General features: G+C 43.2%; 1 protein-coding gene across 3 annotated transcripts in view; it reads right to left on the bottom strand.

Annotated features, from left to right (window-relative positions):
- The window catches only part of LOC122804679 (exportin-1-like), an 873,344-nt gene that overhangs the window by 546,044 nt on the left and 303,560 nt on the right, over nucleotides 1-23,740 (bottom strand). For all 3 annotated transcript variants that reach the window (XM_044074681.1, XM_044074683.1, XM_044074682.1), the window contains exon 10: nucleotides 7,228-7,356. In XM_044074681.1, the coding sequence (XP_043930616.1) occupies nucleotides 7,228-7,356 (129 nt within the window). The remainder of the gene's footprint in view (nucleotides 1-7,227; nucleotides 7,357-23,740) is intronic.

Genomic DNA, 23,740 nt, shown 5'->3' with positions numbered 1-23,740 from the left:
CAGTAGCTGTTGTAGAGTCAGCATCTTGAATTTTGGAATGTCCAGGAAAGTATTTAGAATGGATAAGTCCAGAATTGGACGCCATGATTTGTCTTTTCTGGGTACCAGGAAAAGTCTTGAATAAAAACCTTGTCCTTTTTCCTTTTCTGATACTGGTTGAATAGCCCCCATATCCATGAGGGACATGACTTGTTTCTGGGCCTCTACCCACTGATTTGGGGGCTGATCTGGCCATCCATTTGGAATTGGCAACATGTGGAAATTAAATCTGTACCCCTGGGATACTATATTTAAGACCCACTTGTCCTGGGTAATTAGATGCCAATTTTGAGCATGAAGTGCTAGTCCCCCCCCCAAAGGGGGTGCCAAAAGATAAGTGCTTGGAAATGGCAGAGGAAAGTCATTGAGACTGTTTACCGTAGGGTGGTGCTTTGCTACTTCCTGATTTGGAGGTGGAGGCACACCATTGTTTTGCCCTGTAAGATCCTTGTGACTGAAACCTGGAGCCTTTGGAGTGTCTGGGTTTGACCTGAGTGGCTCTGTTGGGTACTAGAAAGCATCAATTCTTAGTAGGCCAGTGCCTACTGAACTTGGGTGGCTGCACTTGCAAGAAATCTTTTACAGTTTGCATAGATTTAGCTTTGTCTTCCATCTTTTTTAAAACTTCTTCTGCCTTATTACCAAACAGACTGTCCTGCTGTAAAGGAGCATCCAACAATTTAGCTTTAACATGATCAGGGAGATTTTGCTCCTTGAGCCATGCATGCCTTCTTATCACAGATCCAGTTACAGCGGCCCTGCAAGAGGCCTCCAAGGAATCAAAACCACATTGCAAAGTATGCTTTCCAACTTGTTTAGCTGAATGCAATAAATCCTGTAACTCTATTTTCCACAGAATCAGAAATCAACATCATTTTCTGTTTCAGTAAGCCCATGACAGGCTGTTGATATTTAAGCATATGGAATTGACAGTTTAAAGCCCTGATTGCCAGGGGTGCAGACGTATAAACCTTTTTACTCCATCTATCCAGTGTCCTGGAGTCTCTTATCAGAAGGGGTAGGATTTTTAGCAGTAGAAGCCTTAACACCCTTGGGACCCTGAGAAATAGTTTCAGGATCAGCAGTAGGTTTTTTGAAAATAAATTTGTGGGAGTCAGGAACCCTGTAATATCTGTCTGGCTTACTAGGATCTGGAGGCAGGGAATCAGCAACCATTCTGGTTTCTGAGAAAACATCAACAATGTCTAAAACAGGAGGTATAGCCAAAGGCCTATGCTGAGGAAGAAAATCCCTTAGTCTCTTTTTGGATTCTGAGAAGTCCTGACTCTCCCAATGAAAATGTTCCCTTAAGGTATGCAAAGTCTCGCCAAACGAAAAATCCTCAGGAGGATAACCAGAAGGGATGGATTCTTCTGAATCAGAGTCCTCATAAGGGAGGACAGAAAATTCCTGATCAGAAGAGGAATCAGAAGAAATGGAAACCTGATCTGAAGATTCATAATCAGTGCCTTGCCTAGGCCGCTTAGCTGGAGGGGTTGGGAACCCTTGATCAAGGTAATTAAATCCTCAGCCATTTTGATAATTTGTTTTTTAGGCATAGGGGCCTGAGCACGTGGCTCATGCATCGGTTTTTTAGACATAGTAGTTGGTTTTATCCTTGTTTTTGATGATGGCATTGGTTTAATATACAAATCTTTAGGCCTGAAAACACCCTCAGAAGCCAGTGCCTGCTCAGCGGCTCTGGACCCATCCAAGGGAAAGACATCCACGGGTTCAATATTTGAAGAATCTCGCGGCATACAGGACTCCGAATGGGTCTCGGTAGAGGCCTGCAACTCAAAAGTAGTGGGCATCAGGGGCTGCGAAAGTGTCTCACTGAGTACCAGCGAACCGGCAACTGGCTTAGGAGAAGTTTCATCGTCGGTTTTGGACCTCGACAGTCTGTCTCTGTCTTTTTCTTTGCGTTTTTTGTGAATTCCGGTAGTCGGATTGCTAACCAATGACATTTCAGGACAGTTAAATCTTGAACCAAAGTATTTAGAAGCAAAAATATACCGACGCTTAATAGTGTGTTGGTTAAATTTAGCACAAAACCAACAGCAAGGCACGTTGTGGTCAAGAATCAACATAATTTTCTGTTTAAGCAATCCAATGATATGCTGCTGATACTTTAACATATGAAACTGGCAGTTTAAGGCCCTAATGGCCAAGGTTGCAGAAGTGTATACCTTCTTATCCCATCTATCCAGCACCCTGGAATCTCTATCAGAGGGGGTAGGAATTTTGGCAGTAGTAGCCTTAATGCCCTTGGGTCCCTGTGAAATGGTCTCAGGATCCGCAGTAAGAGTTTTAAAGAGGAACTTGTGAGAGTCAGGAACCCTGTAATACCTATCAGGTTTTCTGGGAGCAGGAGGTAAAGAGTCAGGGGCCAAGCTAGATTCCGAGAAGGCATCATCAACAATGTCCAGTACAGGGGGGATAGCTAAAGGCCTGTGTTGGGGCAGGAGTAAGAAATTCCTAAGCCTCTTTTTAGAATCAGAGTAATCCTGGCTTTCCCAGTGAAAATGCTCCCTAAGAGTATTCAAGGTTTCACCAAAAGAGAAATCCTCTGGAGGGGAAGCAGAGGGAATGGAGTCCTCTGCATCAGAATCCTCATAGGTAGATAAGGGTAAATCCTGGTCATCAGAGGAAACAGAAATTTCAACAGTCCTGATCAGAAGAAGCATAAGGAAACTCAGTCCTAGGTCTCTTAGAGGGGGAAGGGTGGCTTCCCCTGATTAGAGTAATATGGTCTTCAGCCATTCTTATCATATGTTTTTAGGCACAGAGGCCTGACCATGCGGTCTGGGCATCGGTTTTCTAAGCATGGATCGAATTTTAGGCCTTGAAGAAGAAGATGGCGTTGGTTTAATATGCAAGTCAGTAGGCCTGAATACACCCTGAGAAGCCGGTGCCTGCATAGCGGCTCCGGACCCATCCAAGGTAGAGACATCCGTAGGTTCCACAGTTGAAGAAACATCTCGTGGCATACCGGACTCCGAATGGGTCTCAGTAGAGGCCTACGAATCTAAAGTAGCGGGTATCAGGGGCCACGAAAGCACCTCACTGAGTATCGGTGAACTGGCGACTAGCTTAGGAGAAGCGTCGTTGGCAGCTTTCAACCTATGCGGTCTGTCTCTGTCTTTATCTTTGCGTTTTTTCAGAATGTCGGTAGTCGGGTGGCTTACCGAAGCCATTTCTGAATAATTGAACCAAGTACCAAAATATGTAGAAGTGTAAATAAACCGACGACAAACAGTTCGTTGTTTAAATAAGGCACAAAACCGACAGCGAGGTATGTCGTGGTCTGGGCCTAAGCAAGGAATGCAGTATGAATGAAAATCTTTATGAAGTATTTGCTTTCCACAAGAAATACAATTATTAACTTTTACTGACATTGGTTTAGAGCAAGAAAAAGTTTCCCCAATGGGGTACTTAGCTTAGTTGAAGACTTCGGTTCTGAAACTCGAAAACGAAAATTTCAGGAGTCAGCCGACCGGCATTTCCAAACTGCTTCTGCTTCAGCAAGAAACACTGATGTAATGGTGTCGACTGCATGCTTTATACCCCTGACTACCTGACGTCATGGAAGATGAGACAGCAAAAGACACAGGACCCAAGACTTTGATAATCAGGCCGACTGAGGGCTAATGCAAGCAGATAACCCCAAATGTGATGACTGCAACAGTGAAACACAAAGAACATCGACAGGATCACAACTGGAAGAAGGTAATGACAGGATCACAAGTGGGCAAAGGTAATGACAGGATCACAAATGGGTGAAGGTAACGACAGGATCACAAATGGGCACAGGTAATGACAGGATCACAAATGAGCACAGGTAATGACAGGATCACAAATGGGTGAAGGTAACGACAGGATCACAAATGGGCACAGGTAATGACAGGATCACAAATGGGCACAGGTAATGACAGGATCACAAATGGGTGAAGGTAACTACAGGATCACAAATGGGCACAGGTAATGACAGGATCACAAATGAGCACAGGTAATGACAGGATCACAAATGGGTGAAGGTAACGACAGGATCACAAATGGGTGAAGGTAACGACAGGATCAAAAATGGGTGAAGGTAACGACAGGATCACAAATGGGCAAAGGTAATAGGATCACAAATGGGCGAAGGTAATAACAGGATCACAAATGGGCATTTTGGCAGACGTAGGAAAGGAATAGAAATAAACAGTACATACCGCTTTAAATATATAAAAGTATTAAGCAAATTTTGTATGTTAAAGGATGTTAGATCCTAGAAACATAGAACAACAACAATAGGTTTTACTATACATAGTAAGATGAGACACAGAAGAAGGTGTAATGAGCATTTAGATAATAAAGAGAAAAGAATGAAGATGATAAAAAGGAGATATGATAATAAAATGGGATGAAGGTAAAACGTTTTGGGTTACTGAACTCAGATCAATTTGCATATACAGGTCTAACATTAGAGCTCAAGAAAGATATGCAGAATACAGAAGTTGGATAACAATTTTATTAAAAGAGTAGACTTTTTATAATAGAGGTGAGAACAGAAATGGTGAAACAGCAAGAGTGAACAGTACAACATAGAAGGTCATTATAGATTTGAGAAGACTATACAGTATAAAGGTAAAATGGCATGGACTGAACAATTACATAGATATTACAAATAATCACTGGCAGGAAATATGTCTCACTCTTTGATATAGGTTCATAGGTGTAGACTAGGTTAACAAGCAGTAAGCAACTAATTTGATAAAATGTATAATTTGTTTCAGGGAAGTCTCTACACAAATATTTATATACCTCTGCAAGACTTGAACAAATGTTCCTGCAGACAGCAGGCATTTGTTGGAGATGTGATGGCTGAGAAAGGGACTCTTGAGGGTATACGTACAGAGTTGCTTCAGTACAAAAATAACTTGAATAATATGCTAATGCTTATATTTAGAAGATAATTTAACTCACGTATGGAGATGTTTTTGATGAGCTGTTGTAAAACAGCATGTACCAAAGAGGCAAATACACTGATAGCAGTAGTGTTGAGAGTAGCGAAGAAATCTATAACTACAAAATGGAAAACCAAGGATAGACCATCAAAAATAGAGGTGAAAAAAGACGATTACACAAATTAAAACCATGGAACTCAAAACTATTACAGACAAGAAATAGAACTCCATAAAAAAAATAGGCTGTACTGTAATGTATATTGATTTAATAAAATAGACTGCAACACAAGGTAAGAATTACTGGTCCAGATGTTAACATTTGTAAAATATAGAAAAATAAAACAATATCGCTACATTTACTCTCTGATCAAAAATTATGTTGCAAGTAATTTGAGTGTTTAACCTTTTTTGTTTAAGGAGCAGTGTTAAATCAAATTTGAGATTATGATTACATGATTGTGATGTTTGGATCTGCATGCTTAATAACAAAGTCAGAGAAAGTTGAATGCAAGTACTTATTGTGTGACCTGAGGCTAGTTTATCAGCATTGTATAAACATACAACTATAAAACGGTTGTACCAACAATCAGTGACAAAATAACAAGTGCTCTTGTGCATGGGGGTTACATGGTACGTAAACATTAAAATGTGTAATTAATACATTATTACACTGCATAATTAGAAAAGAAGAAAACTAATATGACTTAACTATGGTCCAAAATTTCTGTAACAAGGTATGCATATCTTTTTGAATTTAAGGGCATGCAAAAACATGGATTTTACAGTCACAAACAGCATACTGAAATAAAATGATCTTAACCTGATGGAATACTAGACAAAAAGACTTCATGAAGACAACAGACTGTTGGTAAAGGTCCTTCAATGACAGGTTAAGAAGCAGCCTTTCTTGTTTCTTGCCATGGACATTGTTAGACTCTCTGCCTTGGATGTCCCTCATTAACAGCCGATATGACAACCACAGAAATGCTATTAGATGAGCTGCTAGTGAATCCAACAGGCAGCAGCTCCATTGTGCTTAATGAAGATACAGGTACGATCAGTGTTGGTGCAAACTGCACAGGTCAGAGAATCTTTAGAGGTTAAATATACTACACTGTAACATCAAACCATTTCAGCAAAAGTTTCTTGTAGCAGTCACACATTTCCACTTTTTCAGTACTTGACAATGAAGTGGAGAGGAGTGGTGACACCCCTTAGTTAAACTAGACCAACAGCAGAATGCCTCAGGTATGACATCAACTTACAGGTGATATTCAAGAAGTTAGTTATGTGTCACTAGACCTAGCCCTTAAAAGGCATGTGTTGAAGGGAGTTAACCCAGTGCTATGTAGAGCCCATCTTTTTATAATCTCCAAGAGAACCAAATGCAGTCGGGTGTATTAACATGTTAGTACCAGGAAGACCACAATGAGGAAAATCTTAGGAGACTGAACTTAATGGATGTTCAGTGGTTATTACATAAATCAACAGGCACGTAGACAGATCCGGAGGATGGGGATCTCTCAATAAGGCATGATTAGCAACAGTAATGAAAGAAATTCTACTTTTATTGAAGATGATGAATAACAAGGGTGGGTTAGGAAGGTCCAAATGTATTGTATTGCTTGACGATGAAGGTTATTAATGCAGGCCTTGTTCTGGAACTGCATCCAAGCCAAGAATCAAACCACCAAACTAGCCACTGCTTCCACCTCAACAGCTGCAAGATGTCCCCTAAACAGTGCAATTCCACAAGGCTTCGACTGCAGCTCTCTTAGCACCCCCTAATCAGCTGCAGTTTAAAGGGCAGCACAATATAATCCATAGTCTTACAACCCCAAGAGAATAAAGAAAGAGAAAAGGGTTGTTATTACTCTTTTTCATCTTTTAACGCCCGTCTATGTGGTACTACATTTCTGTACACCTACACTGAACATACTGATTAACAGATCAAATCCTTATTCTGTATGCAGTAGCAGAATGTTATACATGTACAGTTCTATGCTGTATTATGTATAAGACATATTGGACTGTTCCTTTTATAATGTATATTTCAACCAGCTTTGACACTGTAAGCCTCCTTACAGCCAAAACGCCCCTCTACCATTCATTCCCAAATAAGATATGCAACAGCATGCTGACTGCACCCAGCATCTTAAAACTAACTGATAAAAAAAATAATCTATTACACTGCAAATCATAAAGTAACAGAAATAACGTTTTGGCAAGTAAATTTTACCTGTCGTAGTTGAAGCATGCTTGTAGTAAAAAGTATAAGAAATTTGTCTTTGTACATGTCATTTTTAACACTGGCAATCTCTGTCAAACACCTGATGCTCACATTTCGGAATAAAGGGAAAGGAAGCATCTGTAAAGTCCAGGAAACAAAAGAATAGATCAGTAGTAATACAGCCTTAAGGAATGCATTTAGTTAATTCATACATGCACTTTTGCAATTTTTCATAGTTGCATGGCAGGAAAAGTACAGTTGTGTACCTACCATAAATGTAGATGTTCGAGTGTATTCACTGTTGGAGTCATTACAACTGGGTTATCCTGCTGGCAGGCTACCCGCAGTCGGCCTGAATTCCAAAGTCTTGGTCCGGCGTCGGTTGCTGTCACCTCCTCCCTGACGTCAGTGCGGCAGGGGTATAAAAGATGCAGCCGATGCCATTTTCTTCAGTTTTTCTTGCCCCAGATGTCAGGTGCCCCCAAAAGGGTAGGCTAAAAATATATCAATAAGCATGCATGCACCAAAGTAAAATTTTCCTTCATCTACAAGCAAATACACCACATAGGTTGTATAGAATAGAGAAGTACAGATAAGTCCCAGCAAAGGAAAGGGGGATGGTGGGTGGGTAACCTGGACTGCAACAATGAATACACTCGAACATCTACATTTATGGTAGGTACACAACTGTACTATGTTCATCGTGTTTCACTGTTGCAGTCATTACAATTGGGTTGAATCCCAAAGCTAAGGTTGGGGGGCTGGAGCTAAATAGGATTAGGAGAGGCTATGAGGCCCTGCAGAACTGCAGTGCAAAGCCTGCCCTGGATTTAGAGTAGAGAGGTAAGTGATAGTGCTTTGTAAAAGTGTGCACTGAACTCCAAGCTGCAGCCTCTAAAATGTCTTTGGTTGGTACTCCTCTGAGGAAGGCTGCTGCTCTGGTTGAATGTGGCCTAATGCCCTTAGGCACTGATTTGCCATGTTGTGAATAGTAGAAATAAATGCAGTGGCCTATCCACTTTGATATAGTCTGCTTTGAGATAGCCTTTCCTTGTGATCCTGCAGCATATGCCACTAGTAGTTGCTCAGTCTTTCTAAAAGCTTTGGTTCTGTCCAAGTAGAAGCGTAGCTGTCTGTGTATGTCCAAAGAATGCAGAAGTCTCTTACCCTTATTCTGTGGGTTTGGATAAAAGGTAGGCAAATGAATAATTTGGTTAAGGGCCACACTGGAGACTACCTTAGGCATAAATGTCGGGTTTGTCCTCAGAGAAACCCTGTCAGGATGGAAAATGATAAAAGGTTCCACAGCCATGAGTGCATGTAGCTCTGAGACTCGTCTTGCAGAAGTTATTGCTAGGAGCAGAGCTGTTTTCCAAGATAATAATTTTATATCAGCTGTAGCGACTGGCTCAAAAGGAGGCAGGGTGAGTTTTTCCAAGACATAATTGAGGTCCCATGCAGGTATTGGTGATCTCCTTGGAGGTCTTAAGTTTTTGGCTCCTCTGAGGTACTGCCTTAGTAATGGATGAGAAAAAATAGTTGGCTCTGTATTGTAATGAGCTGAAATGGCAGTGGCATAAATCTTAATTGATGAAAAGGATAGGCCTTTGTCCAGCATCTCAGTTAAGTATTGCAAAATCTGAGGAATATTTGGTACAATCGTGTCAATTCCTTGTGCCTGGTTCCAAGCACAGAATCTCTTCCATTTTTCTGCATAAGATTTTCTGGTACTAGGCCTCCTGGCCTCCAAAATAACATCCATCTCAGCTTTAGAGAGAGATGTGTTTGGAATGGCTACATCATCTGCCATGCTGCCAGATTTAAGGTCCTGAGCTGGCTGTGCAGGATCTGATTGTTTTGTTGGGTCAGTAAGTGAGGAATTTGAGGTAATGTCCAGGCTGGGCATTAAGACAAGTTCCTTAGGACTGGGTACCAGTGCTGGCGGGGCCAGTCTGGGGCAATCAGTATCATTTTTGGTTTCTCTTGTTTGACCTTTAGGAGTACCTTGGGGAGGAGAGGCAGAGGAGGAAAGGCATATACTGTTAGGTTTTTCCAGTTGAAAGATAGAGCATCCACTTTCCATGCTTGCTTGTGATAAGTCCTTGTGCAGAATCTCTGTAGTTGGCAGTTGTGAGGGGAGGCAAACAGATCTATGTCCGGGCATCCCCAGTTCCTTGTTATCATGCTGAAGGCTTGTGGGTCCAATTTCCACTCGTGGGGAGCCATGAGGTTTCTGCTTAGTTTGTCTGCCAGAGTATTTATCTTTCCTGGCAGGAATTGTACTTGCAGATGTACTTGGTAAGTCAATGCTGTATCCCACAAAGTCATGGCTAGTCTGCAAAGGGGGTAGGAATGTGTGCCTCCCAGCTTGTTTATGTACCACATGACTGTAGTATTGTCCATCTTTATCAGTAGTTGTCCTGGATGAAGTAGATCCTTGAAGGCTATCAGGGCATTCTGAAAGTACAGTTTTGTACCTACCATAAATGTAGATGTTCGAGTGCTAATACAGCTGCAGTCATAACAAATGGGTTGTCCTGCCGTCAGGCGGGTCCTCGGTTGGCCGAATTCCAAAGTCTTGGTCCGGCGTTGGATGTCGTCGCCTCCTCCCTGACGTCAGTGCAGCAGGGGTATAAAAGAACCAGCCGACGCCATTTTCTTCAGTTTTTCTTGCCCCAGATGTCAGGTGCCCCCAGAAGGAAGGCAAAACATAAATTTATGTAATAATGCACTGTTATATAATCAGAAAACAGTAGTTGCAAGCAAATACAACATAAAGGAATACCCCAATCAGGTTGTATGAGGAGGTGTTTGACATTAGGCCTGTTCCAAGAGGGGAAGGAGGGAGGGAAACCTGGACTGCAGCTGTATTAGCACTCGAACATCTACATTTATGGTAGGTACAAAACTGTACTATGTTCATCATGCATACAGCTGCAGTCATAACAGATGGGTTGAATCCCAAAGCTAAAAAGGGGTGGCAGGCACTAAGTGGAACAAGGAGGAGCACGGATGCCCTGCAAGACTGCTGTGGCAAAGCCCGCTCTAGATTTAGAGTATAGTGGTAGGTGATAGTGCTTGGAGAAAGTATGCACAGAACTCCAAGTGGCTGCTTCCAAAATATCCTTGGTAGGAACCCCCCTGAGGAAAGCTGCAGAGGTAGCTGTGGCCCTTGTGGAGTGAGATATGAAGCTTGTAGGGACAGTTTTACCATGAAATGAATAACAAAAGCGTATGCAGTGGGCTATCCATTTTCAGATTGTCTGTTTGGAAATAGCCTTTCCTTGAGCACCTGTAGCATAAGACACAAAGAGTTGCTCTGATTTTCTGAATGGCTTTGTCCTGTCCAAATAATAACGAAGCTGCCTGTGAATGTCCAAGGAATGTAGTAGTCTCTCCCCTTTGTTTTGTGGATTAGGATAAAAAGTAGGTAAGTGGATAGCCTGATTCAGGGCTACACTAGATACTACCTTTGGCATAAAGGAAGGGTTGGTTCATAAGGAAACTCTGTCCTGATGGAAGATGATGAAAGGTTGCACAGCCATGAGGGCTTGTAGTTCTGAAACCCTGCGTGCTGAGGTGATAGCCAGAAGGAAGGCTGTTTTCCATGATAAATATTGCAGTTCTGTTGAAGCAGCTGGCTCAAAAGGAGGCAAGGTCAGTTTTTCTAAAATGAAATTGAGATCCCAAGCAGGTACTGGTTGCTTCCATGGGGGTTTTATATTCTTACCCCTCTGAGGAACTGTCTTAAGAGCGGATGAGAGAATAAAGGTGGATCCATGTTGTATTGTGCAGAAATGGCTGAAGCATGGATTTTGATGGAGGAGAATGAAAGTCCACTGTTTAGCAACTCAGCTAGGTACTGTAATATTTGAGGTAAATTCAGTATCCCAGGATTCTGTCCCTTTTTTTTTTTTTTTATTTGATTCCAGGCACAAAACTGTTTCCATTTGGCGGAGTAGGCTTTTCTAGTAGAAGGCCTTCTGGCCTCCAAAATGACATCCTGCACCTCCTTGGAGAGGAGGGTCTGTTGGAAAATCAAGGAATCCTCCATGTGGCTAGATTGAGTGTTTTCAGCTGACTGTGAAGAATTTTGAAGTTGTGCTGGGTCAGTAGAAGAGGCATTAGAGGCAGGTTCCATGGTGGGGAATGCATCAGGCTCCTCAGGAGTGGGTACCAGTGTTGTCTTGGCCAGTCTGGAGCAATGAGAATCATCTTTGGTCTGTCTGCTCTGGCCTTTAATAGAACTTTGGGCAGCAGAGGAAGAGGTGGAAAGGCATAAACTGTCAATGTTGTCCAACTGAAAGAAAGTGCGTCCACTTTCCAGGCCTGTGGATGATAGGTCCTTGAGAAGAATTTTTTCAATTGGTAATTTCTGTGGGTAGCAAAGAGATCTATGTCTGGCCTTTCCCATGCTTGAATTATCTTTGCAAAAACTTGAGGATGCAACTTCCATTCGTGTGGCTCTGTCATATTTCCACTTAGGTTGTCTGCCAGCATGTTTTCCTTGCCTGGCAGGAATTGTGCTTGAAGTTGGATTTGTAATTCCAGAGCCGTGTTCCAAAGAGACATGGCTAGCCTGCACAGGGGGTATGAATGGGTTCCTCCCTGTTTGTTTATGTACCACATCACTGTGGTGTTGTCCGTCCTTATCAATAGTTGGCCTGCATGCAGTAGGTCTTTGAAGGCCATAATAGCATTTTTTACTGCTAGCATTTCCTTTTGATTGATGTGTAGGTGCTTTTCTTTTTGGGACCATTTGCCCTGAATGCACTGATTTGCCATATGCGCCCCCCAGGCGTAGTCCGAGGCATCTGTTGTGATGGTCTGATTTGCTTGAGGCATGCAAAATGGGAGACCTATGTTTCTTTGGCATGCTTGAGCCCACCACAGAAATTCCTTTTGTAGACATGGAATCAGTGGTATGATTGTTTCCAAACTGTGGCTGTGTTGAGACCATAAGTTTTTTAGGTACCATTGAAGTTTCCTCATATGCAGCTTTGCACATGGGATTAGCAGGATGCAAGATGCCATGAATCCCAGAGCCTGCAGGATTTTCCTTGCAGTCAGCCTGGTGAAGGTTGCCATTTTTCTGAAGTATTGAGATTGTTGCCCTTGTTTTTCTGGCATGAGGTAGGCCATCTGGGTGTTTGTATCCAAGCTGGCATCCAGGAAAATTATTTCTTGAGAGGGTATTAGTTTTGATTTCTTTTTGTTGACTGTGTATCCCAGAAAGTTCAACAATTTTATTACAGACGCCAGGTGTTTCAGAAGTATGTGCTTGCTGTCCACTTGGATCAGGCAGTCATCCAAATATGGGTATATTTGTATCCCTTGAAGTCTGCAGAAGGCAATTACTGATGCCAGGCATTTCGTGAACACTCTGAGCGCAGTAGATAAGCCAAAGGGCAATGCAGAGAATTGATAATGGGTTGAACCAGCAAGAAATCTGAGGTATCTTCTGCAATCTTGTCTGTTAGGGACATGCAGGTATGCCTCCTTGAGGTCCAATGTTACCAGCCAAGACTCCTTGCCCAGCATGGGAAGAAGCTGCTGTAATGTGAGCATCTTGAATTTTGGTACGAGTAAGTATGTGTTTAGGATGGATAGGTCCAAAATAGGTCTCCAATCTTTGTCCTTCCTTGGTACCAGGAATAGTCTGTAATAAAAACCTTGACCCTGTTCTTGTGCAGGTACCTGTTGAATAGCTTTCATGTCCATGAGAGCTGAAATTTGTTTTTGTGCCTCTGCCCTTTGATTTTGTGGCAGGTTTGGCATGCCTCTCATTTTTGGAAGGGTGTGAAAGTGGAATCTGTAGCCTCTGTCTATAATGTCCAGGATCCATTTGTCTTTTGTGACAATATGCCAATTTTTCGAAAATAATGCTAGTTTTCCGCCTAAAGGTGCTGCCATTAGAGTTTTGCTTGGCATGCAAATGGGAAAGTCATTGTGTCTGCTTTCTGAATGGCTGTGAGCTAGCCTCTCCACCTCTTGGTGTAGATGCTTGCCATTGCCTGGCTCTGAATGATCCTTGAGATTGCCCTCTACCCCTCGGGCGTCTGTATCTACCTCTTTGAGGTCTGTCCGTGGCTGGAAAAGACCAATTTTTTGAAGGTCAGTTTCTACTGAAGCGTGGAGGTTGTACCTGTAGAAAATCTTTCACTGTTTGCATTGATCTTGCCTTTTCCACCATTTTCTTTAACACCAAACAATACATCTTTTTGAAGAGGTGCATCTAGTAGTTTAGCTTTGACATGATCTGGTAAGGATTGCTCATTGAGCCAAGCATGTCTATGTATGACAGACCCTGTAACAGCAGCTCTACATGAGGCATCTAAAGCATCAAAACCACATTGCAAGGTATGTTTACCCACTTGCTCTGCACTATGTAACAAATCCTGCAACTCCTTCAAGTCTGGTTGTTCAGGTTGTGACATTTTGCTTTTCAACTGAGATAATAAAAACTGTTGATACTTTAACATATGGAACTGACAGTTTAATGCCCTCATGGTTAAAGTGGCCGAGGTGTATACCTGTTTCCCCCACCTTTCTAAAGCTCTGGAATCTCTTTCTGAAGGTAATGGATTTTTGGCAGTAGAGGCCTTAATTCCCTTGGGACCCTGTGAAATAGTTTCTGGGTCAGCAGCATGACTTTTGTAAAGGAATTGGTGTGAATCAGGAACCCGGTAATACCTGTCAGGCTTAACTGGAGCTGGTGGTAAAGAATCTGGGTTAAGGCTGGCCTCTGAATACACATCATCTAGAATGTCTAAGACAGGAAGGATAGCCAGAGGCCTGTGCTGAGGGAGCAAGAGAAAATCCCTGAGCCTTTTCTTGGAATCAGAGTAATCTTGGCCTTCCCAGTGGAAGTGTTCCCTCAAGGTATGCAAGGTTTCCCCAAAAGAATAGTCCTCAGGGGGGGGAGACAGAGGGAATGGACTCCTCCGCATCAGAGTCTTCAAAAGGGGAGTATGAATATTCCTGATCTTCGGAATGTTCTGAGGTAATGGAGGCCTGGTCCGAGGAAGGGTAGTCTTCCTCCAATCTGGGCCTTTTGTCCGAGGGGGGTTGAGACCCCCTGATAAGAGTAATCAAATCCTCAGCCATTTTGAGCATCTGTTTTTTAAGCATGGGGCCTTGAGAGGGGCTCTGTGTAGCTTGTCTTTTAGTTTTCATGGCTGCTTTAGATTTTGTGAAAGCCTTAATGGAAAAGGAAGAAGAAGGCCTGAAGACACCTTGAGAGGTGGCAGGCCTGTCTGAACTCTGAGTTTCCCCGCCAAGAGTGGCATCGGTATCTGTAGTCGGGATGGGGGCCGAGGAGCCTGCGACCTCGGGCACAGAAGACATCGCTAAAGAAGTGTCATCGGTACTCAAGGGCTGCGTAGGCGCCTCGCTGAGAAACGGAGCACCTGAAGCCGGCTTTAGCGTGGTGTCGGTAGAAGTCGCGGACCTCGTATGTCGGTCCTTATCTTTGCGTCTTTTACTCAAAACTGGAGTCGGAGTATCCGACGACATAATGTAATTAAATTTTTTACCAAAATAGTGTTGGGCGAACTCCGCCCGACGCTTAATAGTGCGTTTGTTGAATCTAGCACAGAAACGACAGGCCGAGACGTCGTGGTCTGTGCCTAAGCAAGGAATGCAGAAGGAATGGAAATCCTTATGCGGTATTTGCTTCCCACATGAAATGCAATTATTAACTTTGTCTGACATCGGTCTGAGGCAAGAAAGGTTTCCCCAACGGGGTACTTAGCTTTCAAGAAGACTTCGATTGAAAAATATTCGTAATCTCAGGAGCTGGCCAACCAAATAAGACATAGCAGGATAACCCAGTCAGGTAATATGAGAGGTTGTTGTTAGCCCATGCTTTACCAAGTGAAGGGGAAGGAGGAGGGGAATACTGCTGCAAAATTAGCACTTTCTAACATCTACATTTATGGTAGGTACAAAACTGTACTATGTTCATGATGGCATACAGCTGCAGTAATCTAAGCTGATTAGAGTCCCCAAAGCTATGCACAGGGTGGTAGGTACTAGGAGGAACTGGGTTTTGAGCCAGAATGCCCACGCAAAACAGCAGCAAAAAAAGCCTTATCTTGTTCGGAAATATAAGATGGTAGTGTTTTTTTGTGAAGTAATGTATACAGAACTCAAGTGGCTGCCTCCAAAATATCTTGTAGGAACTCTGGCTTGGGTAGCTGTAGAGGTAGCTGTGGGCAGGTGGGTGGTGTGTGGGTACCTGCTTAGGAACCAGATTTCCCATGATAGGAAAACATAACACCGTATGCAGCACTAATCCACTTTGAAATAGTCTGTTTTTTGTAACTTGAGCTTGAGGAGCCCCTACAGCATAACAAGGAAGTTGATTGTTCTTTCTTTGAGAAGGACTTTGTTCTAAAATAATAGCAGCGTAGCTGCCTATTTGCCTCTAAAAGAGTGTAAAAGGGCCTTTCCCCTTTGTTTTGAGGATTGGGAATTAAAAGGTGTAGTGGTTGGTTTGTTTTAAACCCTATGGAATGCACCACTTTTAGGCATAAATGATGGGTTAGGGACGAAGGGGAATGAGCTGGAAGATGGAAAAAAAGAAACCACCCACCACCAGGACAAATATTGCAAATCTGTTGAGGCAGCTGGTTCAAAAGGAGGCAATGTTAATTTTTCTAGTATGTAATTAAGATCCCCAGGCTGGTATTGGTTGCTTCTCCTTGGTGGTCTTATATGTGCCTCTCTGAGGAAGAAAACTGAAGAGTGGGTGAGAAAATAAAGGAGGATCCGTGTTGAATTCTGCAGAAATGGCTGAGGCAGCTAGATACTGTAATACCTGAGGCAAGTTCAGTTTTCTAGGGTCCTGGCCTCTTTTCTCATTCCAAGAGCAACTCCATTCCAGAGTTTGGAGGTAGTCCTTCCCTTCTAGTGGCTGGCCTGGCCTCAAAATGACATCCCTCACCTCCTTGGAGTAGGTGAGTAGGGTCTGTTGTGTTGTGAATTGAGTGTTGAGATTTTGACTGTGAAGAGTTTGAGTGTTGTGTTGAGTTTGTAGCAGAAGTGGCTCAGCAGCAGAGAGGCAGGGCAGGAGTGGTGAGGGAGGGATGTGGAGTAAGGCTCAGGGTGGGGGTTGTATCATCTTTGGCCAATCTGCTCATCAATCTATCATGGTTGGTTTGTGCTTTCTCTTGTTCAAATGGCCTTGGGCAGCAGAGGCAGAAATGAATGAAACAAACTGTCCAATCTGCTGTCCTGAATGAAAATCCACTGACAAAAAATGGATCCAATTGGATGAAAGGTCCTTGAACAAAATTGATGAAAGAATTGACGCTTAAAAAGATTTCTGTGGATTATTCCTGGATGTAATGTCTATTTCTGTGGATTCCTGGACATGTTCTGCTTTTAGACTGTGGAAGCAGGTGCTTCATGCTTAGACTTAGACTGTCTTGAAGTTGTTTTTCCTTCCAAGTTTGTTGTTCCAAAGATTCAAAGAAGCCTGGCAAGTTCAAACCAAGTTCCTAGTCCTCACAAGGGGGGGTATAGGAACACACACTGTGGTGTTTGTTTATGTGTACCATGTACTGGGTGTTGTCTGTTCCACTCACGTAATTGCATTTATTACTGCTAGCATTTCTTCCTATTGATTTGGAGGTGCACTGCTTTCATTTCTTTTTGATTGTTGTAATTCCTCCTTTTTGCTTGGGAAGGCGAACCCTGAGAGGTGATGCACATGTTGTTCATGCCAAGGCTTCCTGGAAGCCTGTGTTGTGTTGACTTCTTTGCTTGAGGCTTGCAGAATGGGAGGCCTGTGTTTGCTTGACATGCTTGGTATTGTTTCAGAGAAATTCCTGTTACATTGATAGAAATTTTTTTATGATTGTTTTCCAAACTGTGATTGTGTTTCTTTGCAGGTTTTTTTAAAGACCATAAGTTTCCTCCATGACCAGCTTTGCACAGGGATGGCAAGAATGCAAATGACCATGCTTTTAATTCAAGAGCAGGTATTTCCTTGCTGTAAGTTTTTTACTTTTGTGTACATCTGTGTTTAGTAGGTTAGTGCCTGAGAAAGTTATTTTTCTAGGAAGGCCATTTTTTTGTGTTGTAGTTGTTTGTGTTATAAGTTAGAGTCTTAAGTGGGATTAGCCTTACTTGCCTCTGTTGTGATTAGATATCCCTTGTTGTCCGCTTGACTGTGGTAGTCCAGGATAGATAACAATAGTATTGCCTTGCGCTGTGGCAGTCAGGCAGTCTGATGATAGTAGGCAATTTGTGAATGGGCGCATCTGAAGTAGGCAGCGGGCATGCACAGCAACCAGGTGAATACTCTGAACTCTTAGAGAAAGGTAAGGGCAGTTTGAATTGATGATAGTTGGTTGATGCTGCAAAGAAATCTTGTTATCTGCTGTTTTGGCTCAGCTGGGGGACAAATTGGTATGGAAACTTGAGTCAGTAAGCATGTTCAAAACTCCTGATATCAGCAATAGGTCTCCATGCTGTAATGTGAGCATCTTGAATTTGGAGTGAAGTGAAATGTGTATAGGATGGATCTTGAATAAAAGGGTTGGGTAAGGTGGTGAGTAGGAATACTAGAAAAGGTCTGTCTTTTGTTTTGCCTTGAAGCCTGGAGTGAGTAGGTGCTCCTGAAATTCTTGAGCTTATTCTATTGCTTTTGAAATTTGCAGTTTGCACCTGTGCCCTTTGATTTTGCTTTCAGCCTCTCATTTTGGAAGAGTGTGGAATTGTGTGATGCAGAAATGTTTATAATGTCCGGATAATGTCCAAGATCTGCTTTCTGCTGCCTCAATGCTTAAAGGAATGACCCTGTGTGCTGCCAAAGGTCCCAATGGTTGTGCCAGCTAATGCATTGCCTCTCACCCTGGGGTTGGCTTCCTGTATTGTTGTGCAATCGTTATTTGTGCAAGGTGGTATGGTTCTGCCTGCATGTCGGCCTTTATGTAGAGCACACTATATGGTGGCACCCTTTGCCCTCCTTAATGCTCTCCTATCTCTTCTTCATTGGGGCTTCCCAGTTTGGCTTTAGGACCGTTTTTTCCAATTTTGGCTGGGCGCATCTAGTAGGCCTGTAGCATTGTTGAAACGGTTTGCGCCTTTGTGGCTTTTCATTTAGTTTAGCATTAGCAGACAACAACAGCAGCTGTTCCCTTGGCCCCCAGCACATCAAATTCATCTAGGAGCTAGCTTTCACATGATTTGGCAAATTTAGTTCAAATAAGCCAGGCATGTCTCTTGAATTAGCAGCTTGTTGACAGGGGGCTTCAATCCCATTAATAGAAGCATGTCTAGTGTGTTTACTATGTGTTTATGCACTATGTTTGCACTATGCTATGCTTATTTGTAATTTGTTCAAATCTTGTTGTTCTTCTTCTGACATTTGTTACAAGGGTTGTGATATTTTGAAAGTCTGGAGGAACTGGGTTGATGAAACTGACAATGAAACTGAGATCTCATGGCGAAAATTTTATTTCCCCTATATCTTTTTACCCCTTTCAGCGCTCAGGGGAATCTTGACTTTCTGGGAAGTGGATCCTTGGCTTGGGAGGCCATCAATCCCTTCTCAGGGTGTGAAAAGTTTTCAGGGTCAGCATTATAGCTTTTTTGAAGAGAATTGGGTGATGCTGAGTACTCCTGGTATAGCATTAACTTTTCTGACATCGGGTCCGTAAGAAAAGTTTTTCCCACAGGTTAGCTTTAATATGAAGACTTCTTTCCCAAAATAATCTCAGGAGCTGGCCAACCGGCACTTGCGAACTGCTTCTGCTTCGGGCACCGCGCGGCAAGAAAGACTGAAGAAAATGGCGTTGGCTGGTTCTTTTATACCCCTGCCGCACTGACGTCAGGGAGGAGGCGACGACATCCGACGCCGGACCAAGACTTTGGAATTCGGCCGACCGAGGATCTGCCTGACGGCAGGACAACCCATCTGTTATGACTGCAGCTGTATGCACGATGAACATCAGCTAGCATCTCTTTCTGATTGATATGTAGATGCATTTGGCTTGTGGACCATGTGCTCTGAATACATCTTCCTGCCATGTGGGCCCCCAAGCATAATCTGATGCATCTGTTGTTAATGTCTGCCTGGCTGTGGGTAAAGTGAATGGCTGTCCCTTGTTGTGGTGATAGGCCTTTGCCCACCATCGAAAAGTACAGTTTTGTACCTACCATAAATGTAGATGTTCGAGTGTTCACCCTGCTGCAGTCATCACACTTGGGTTATCCTGCCATCAGGCGGTCCCGCAGTCGGCCCGAGTTCCAAAGTCTTGGTCCGGCGTCAGTTGCTGTCGCTTCTTCCCTGACGTCAGTGCGCCAGGGGTATATAAGTGGCATCCTACGCCATTTTCTTCAGTTTTTCTTGCCCCAGATGTCAGGTGCCCCCAAAAGGAAGGCAATATATATATATATATATATATATATATATATATATATATATATATATATATAGCTATATAAAAATACAGCAATACCTTCAGGCACAAGCAAATACACCACAGCGGTTGTATAGGATAGAGTGGTATAGATAAGTTCAGCTAGTTCAGAAGGGATGGAGGGAGAGTAACCTGGACTGCAGCAGGGTGAACACTCGAACATCTACATTTATGGTAGGTACAAAACTGTACTATGTTCATCGTGTTACCCTGCTGCAGTCATCACACTTGGGTTGAATCCCAAAGCTAAGGATGGGAGGTGGAGTTAAACAGGGTTAGAAAAAGCTAGCAGGCCCTGCAAAACTGCAGTGGCAAAACCAGCTCTAGTCTTAGAATATAGAGTGATAGTGTTTGGTGAAGGTGTGCTCTGAACTCCAAGTTGCAGCTTCCAGAATATCCTTGGTTGGCACTCCCCTGAGAAAGGCTGCTGATGTAGCTGTAGCCCTGGTGGAGTGGGACCTAATGTTAGCAGGTACCGGTTTCCCATGATGCGTGTAGCAGAAACGTATGCAATGCCCTATCCATTTAGAAATGGTCTGTTTTGAGATAGCTTTTCCTTGTGATCCTGTAGCATAGGCTACAAAGAGCTGGTCAGATTTTCTGAAAGCCTTAGTTTTATCCAAGTAGTAACGTAATTGCCTGTGAATGTCCAAAGAGTGCAGGAGTCTTTCTCCTTTGTTCTGGGGATTTGGGAAAAAGGTGGGCAAATGAATGGTTTGGTTTAGGGCCACACTGGATACCACCTTTGGCATAAGGGAAGGGTTAGTTCGTAGAGATACTCTGTCTTGATGAAAAATGAGGAACGGCTACACTGCCATTAGTGCCTGTAGCTCTGAGACTCTTCTAGCTGAGGTTATTGCTAGTAGCAGTGCAGTCTTCCATGAAAGAAATTTGAAATCAGCTGAAAAAGCTGGTTCAAAGGGCGGCAGTGTAAGCTTTTCCAGAACAAAGTTGAGATCCCAAGTAGGTGTTGGTGCTCTCCTTGGTGGTCTTATGTTCTTAGCCCCTGTGAGGTACTGTCTTAGGAGTGGATGTGAGAATAAAGGAGGATCCGTGTTGTAATAAGCTGAAATTGCTGAGGCGTGGATCTTAATAGATGAAAAGGAAAGTCCTTTGTGCAACATCTCAGTTAAATATTGTAGAATCTGAGGAATGTTTGGATCAAGGGTATTTTGGCCTTTAACCTGGTACCAGGCGCAAAATCTTTTCCATTTGTCTGAATAGGTTTTCCTGGTGCTGGGCCTTCTGACCTCCTGAATGACATCCATAACAGCTTTGGATAGAGGTGTTGGCTGGTTGTTTAGGTAATTTGCCATGCAGCCAGGTTTAAAGTCTTGAGCTGGCTGTGTAGAATCTGATTGTCTCGCTGGGTGAGCAGGTGAGGAATTTGTGGTAAAATCCATGGTGGGCCGTGGGCCATGTTCCTCAGAATTGGATACCAATGCTGGCGTGGCCAGTCTAGTGCAATGAGTATCATTTGTGGCCTCTCTAATCTGACTTTCAGCAGTAACTTTGCTAGAAGAGGCAGTGGAGGAAAGGCATACACTGTTAATGTTTTCCAACTGAATGAGAGGGCATCCACTTTCCAAGCTTGTGGATGGAATGTCCTTGTGCAAAATTTTTGAAGTTGGTAGTTTTGGGGGCTTGCAAACAGATCTATGTCTGGGCGTCCCCATTTTTGAGCTATCATTGCAAATACTTGTGGATCTAGTTTCCACTCGTGTGGATCCATGATGTTTCTGCTTAGGTCGTCTGCCAATGTGTTTTTCTTTCCTGGCAGGAATTGTGCTTGTAATTGAACCTGATAAGACAGTGCAGTGTTCCACAAGGTCATTGCTTGCCTGCATAGAGGGTAGGAATGTGTGTCCCCTTGCTTGTTTATGTACCACATTACTGTGGTATTGTCCGTCTTTATTATTAGTTGTCCTGGGTGTAAGAGGTCCTTGAAAGCTGTTAGGGCATTCTGTACTGCTAGCATTTCTTTTTGACTGATATGCAGATGCCTCTTATCTGTAGTCCATTTGCCCTGAATGCACTGTCCTGCCATGTGTGCTCCCCAGGCATAGTCCGATGCATCTGTTGTCATAGTTTGCCTGGCTGTGGGTAAGGTGAAAGGCTGACCCTTGTTGAGGTGACATGCCTGTGCCCACCATAGAAACTCCTGCTGAAGGCAGGGAATGAGTGGTATCATTGTTTCCAAGCTGTGGCTGTGCTGAGTCCATACGCTTTTCAGGTACCATTGTAATTTCCTCATATGCAGTTTTGCAAATGGTATTAGTAGTATGCAAGATGCCATGAATCCCAAGGCCTGCAGAATTTTTCTTGCCGGAAGTTGGGTCTTTGTTGCCATTATTTTGAAATATTGAGTCAGCTGTTGTTGCTTGTCTGGCGTGAGATATGCCATCTGGGCCATTGTATTCAAGCTGGCACCCAGGAATATTATGTTTTGTGAGGGCACTAGTTTTGATTTATTTTCGTTTACTGTGTACCCTAGGCAACTTAGAAGGTGTTTGACAAATGCCAGATGCTTTAAAAGAATGTCCTTGCTTTCTGCTTGAATAAGGCAGTCGTCCAGGTATGGGTATATTTGAATTCCTCTTTGTCTGCAGTATGCAATTACTGGTGCCAGGCATTTTGTGAAGAACCTGGGCGCAGTAGATAAGCCAAAGGGCAGTGCAGAGAATTGATAATGCGTTGAACCTGCAATGAAGCGGAGGTATCTTCTGCAATTTTGTCTGATAGGGACATGCAGGTATGCCTCCTTGAGGTCCAACGTTACTAGCCAAGCATTCTTGCCCAGCATGGGAAGAAGCTGCTGTAGTGTTAGCATCTTGAATTTTGGTATTTGCAGATAGGTGTTCAGAATTGAAAGATCCAGAATGGGTCTCCATGCTTTGTCCTTTCTTGGGACTAGAAAGAGTCTTGAGTAAAATCCTTGTCCTTGCTCCTGTGAATGGCTCTCATGTCCATTAGAGCTGTAATTTGTTTTTGTGCCTCTGCCCATTGATTTGGTGGCAGGTTTGGCATTCCTTTTATCCTTGGTAAGGTATGAAAGTGGAATCTGTATCCTTGAGAGACAATGTTTAGGACCCATTTGACTTTTGTGATGATGTGCCAGTTGTCTGCAAAAAATGCTAATTTTCCTCCCAAGGGAGCTGCTAGGTGAGATTTGCTTGGTAGTTTGAGGATTGAGTCATTGTGTTTGTCTTCTGCTAGCTTGGGGCCTGTCGTCTCCTCCTTTCTGGGTAGCAGTACCCCATTGGCGAGGTTTATAAGGGCCTTGTGACTGACCTCTGCCCCTTGGGCGTCTGTATTTGCCCCTCTGTGATCTGTCAGAAGCTGGAAAGGACCAGTTTTTCATTGGCCAATTTCTGCTGAAATAAGGGGGTTGTACCCACAAAAAATCCTTGACCATCTGCACAGACTTTGCCTTATCCTCCATTTTCTTTAAAACCTCTTCTGCTTTGACACCAAATAATACATCCTGCTGTAAAGGTGCATCCAATAATTTTGCTTTAACATGATCAGGAAGGGTTTGTTTTTTTAACCAAGCATGTCTACTTATGACAGAGCCAGTCACAGCTGCTCTACAGGAAGCTTCCAATGAATCAAATCCACATTGTAAAGAATGTTTGCCCACCCGTTCAGCTGCATGCAAGAGATCCTGCATTTCCTTGAATTCAGACTGTTCAGTATGTGTGCTCATTTTTTGTTTTAACTGAGACATTAGGAATTGCTGATATTTCAGCATGAGAAACTGACGATTTAATGCTCTCATAGCCAGAGTTGCAGAGGTGTATATTTTCTTTCCCCATCTATCTAGGGCTCTGGAATCCCTTTCAGAGGGCACAGGATTTTTAGCCATAGAAGCTTTAGCTCCCTTAGGACCCTGGGAAATTGTTTCTGGGTCAGCCACAGGGCATTTATAAAGGAATTTGTGTGAGTCAGGTACTCTGTAGTACCTGTCTGGTTTGGCTGGAGCAGGAGGTAGAAAGTCTGGATTTAGACTAGACTCCAAGTAAACATCATCCACAATATCTAAAACTGGAGGGGTGGCAGGAGGTCTGTGCTGGGGTAGTAAAAGGAACTCT

This window comes from Protopterus annectens, chromosome 6.part0 (genome assembly GCF_019279795.1).
Source record: "Protopterus annectens isolate FY-2018-M chromosome 6.part0, PAN1.0, whole genome shotgun sequence".
In the NCBI taxonomy this organism is placed as follows: Eukaryota; Metazoa; Chordata; order Ceratodontiformes; family Protopteridae; genus Protopterus; species Protopterus annectens.
Note: the sequence above shows the minus strand (reverse complement) of the source record. Positions and strands in the feature narration are given on the sequence as shown.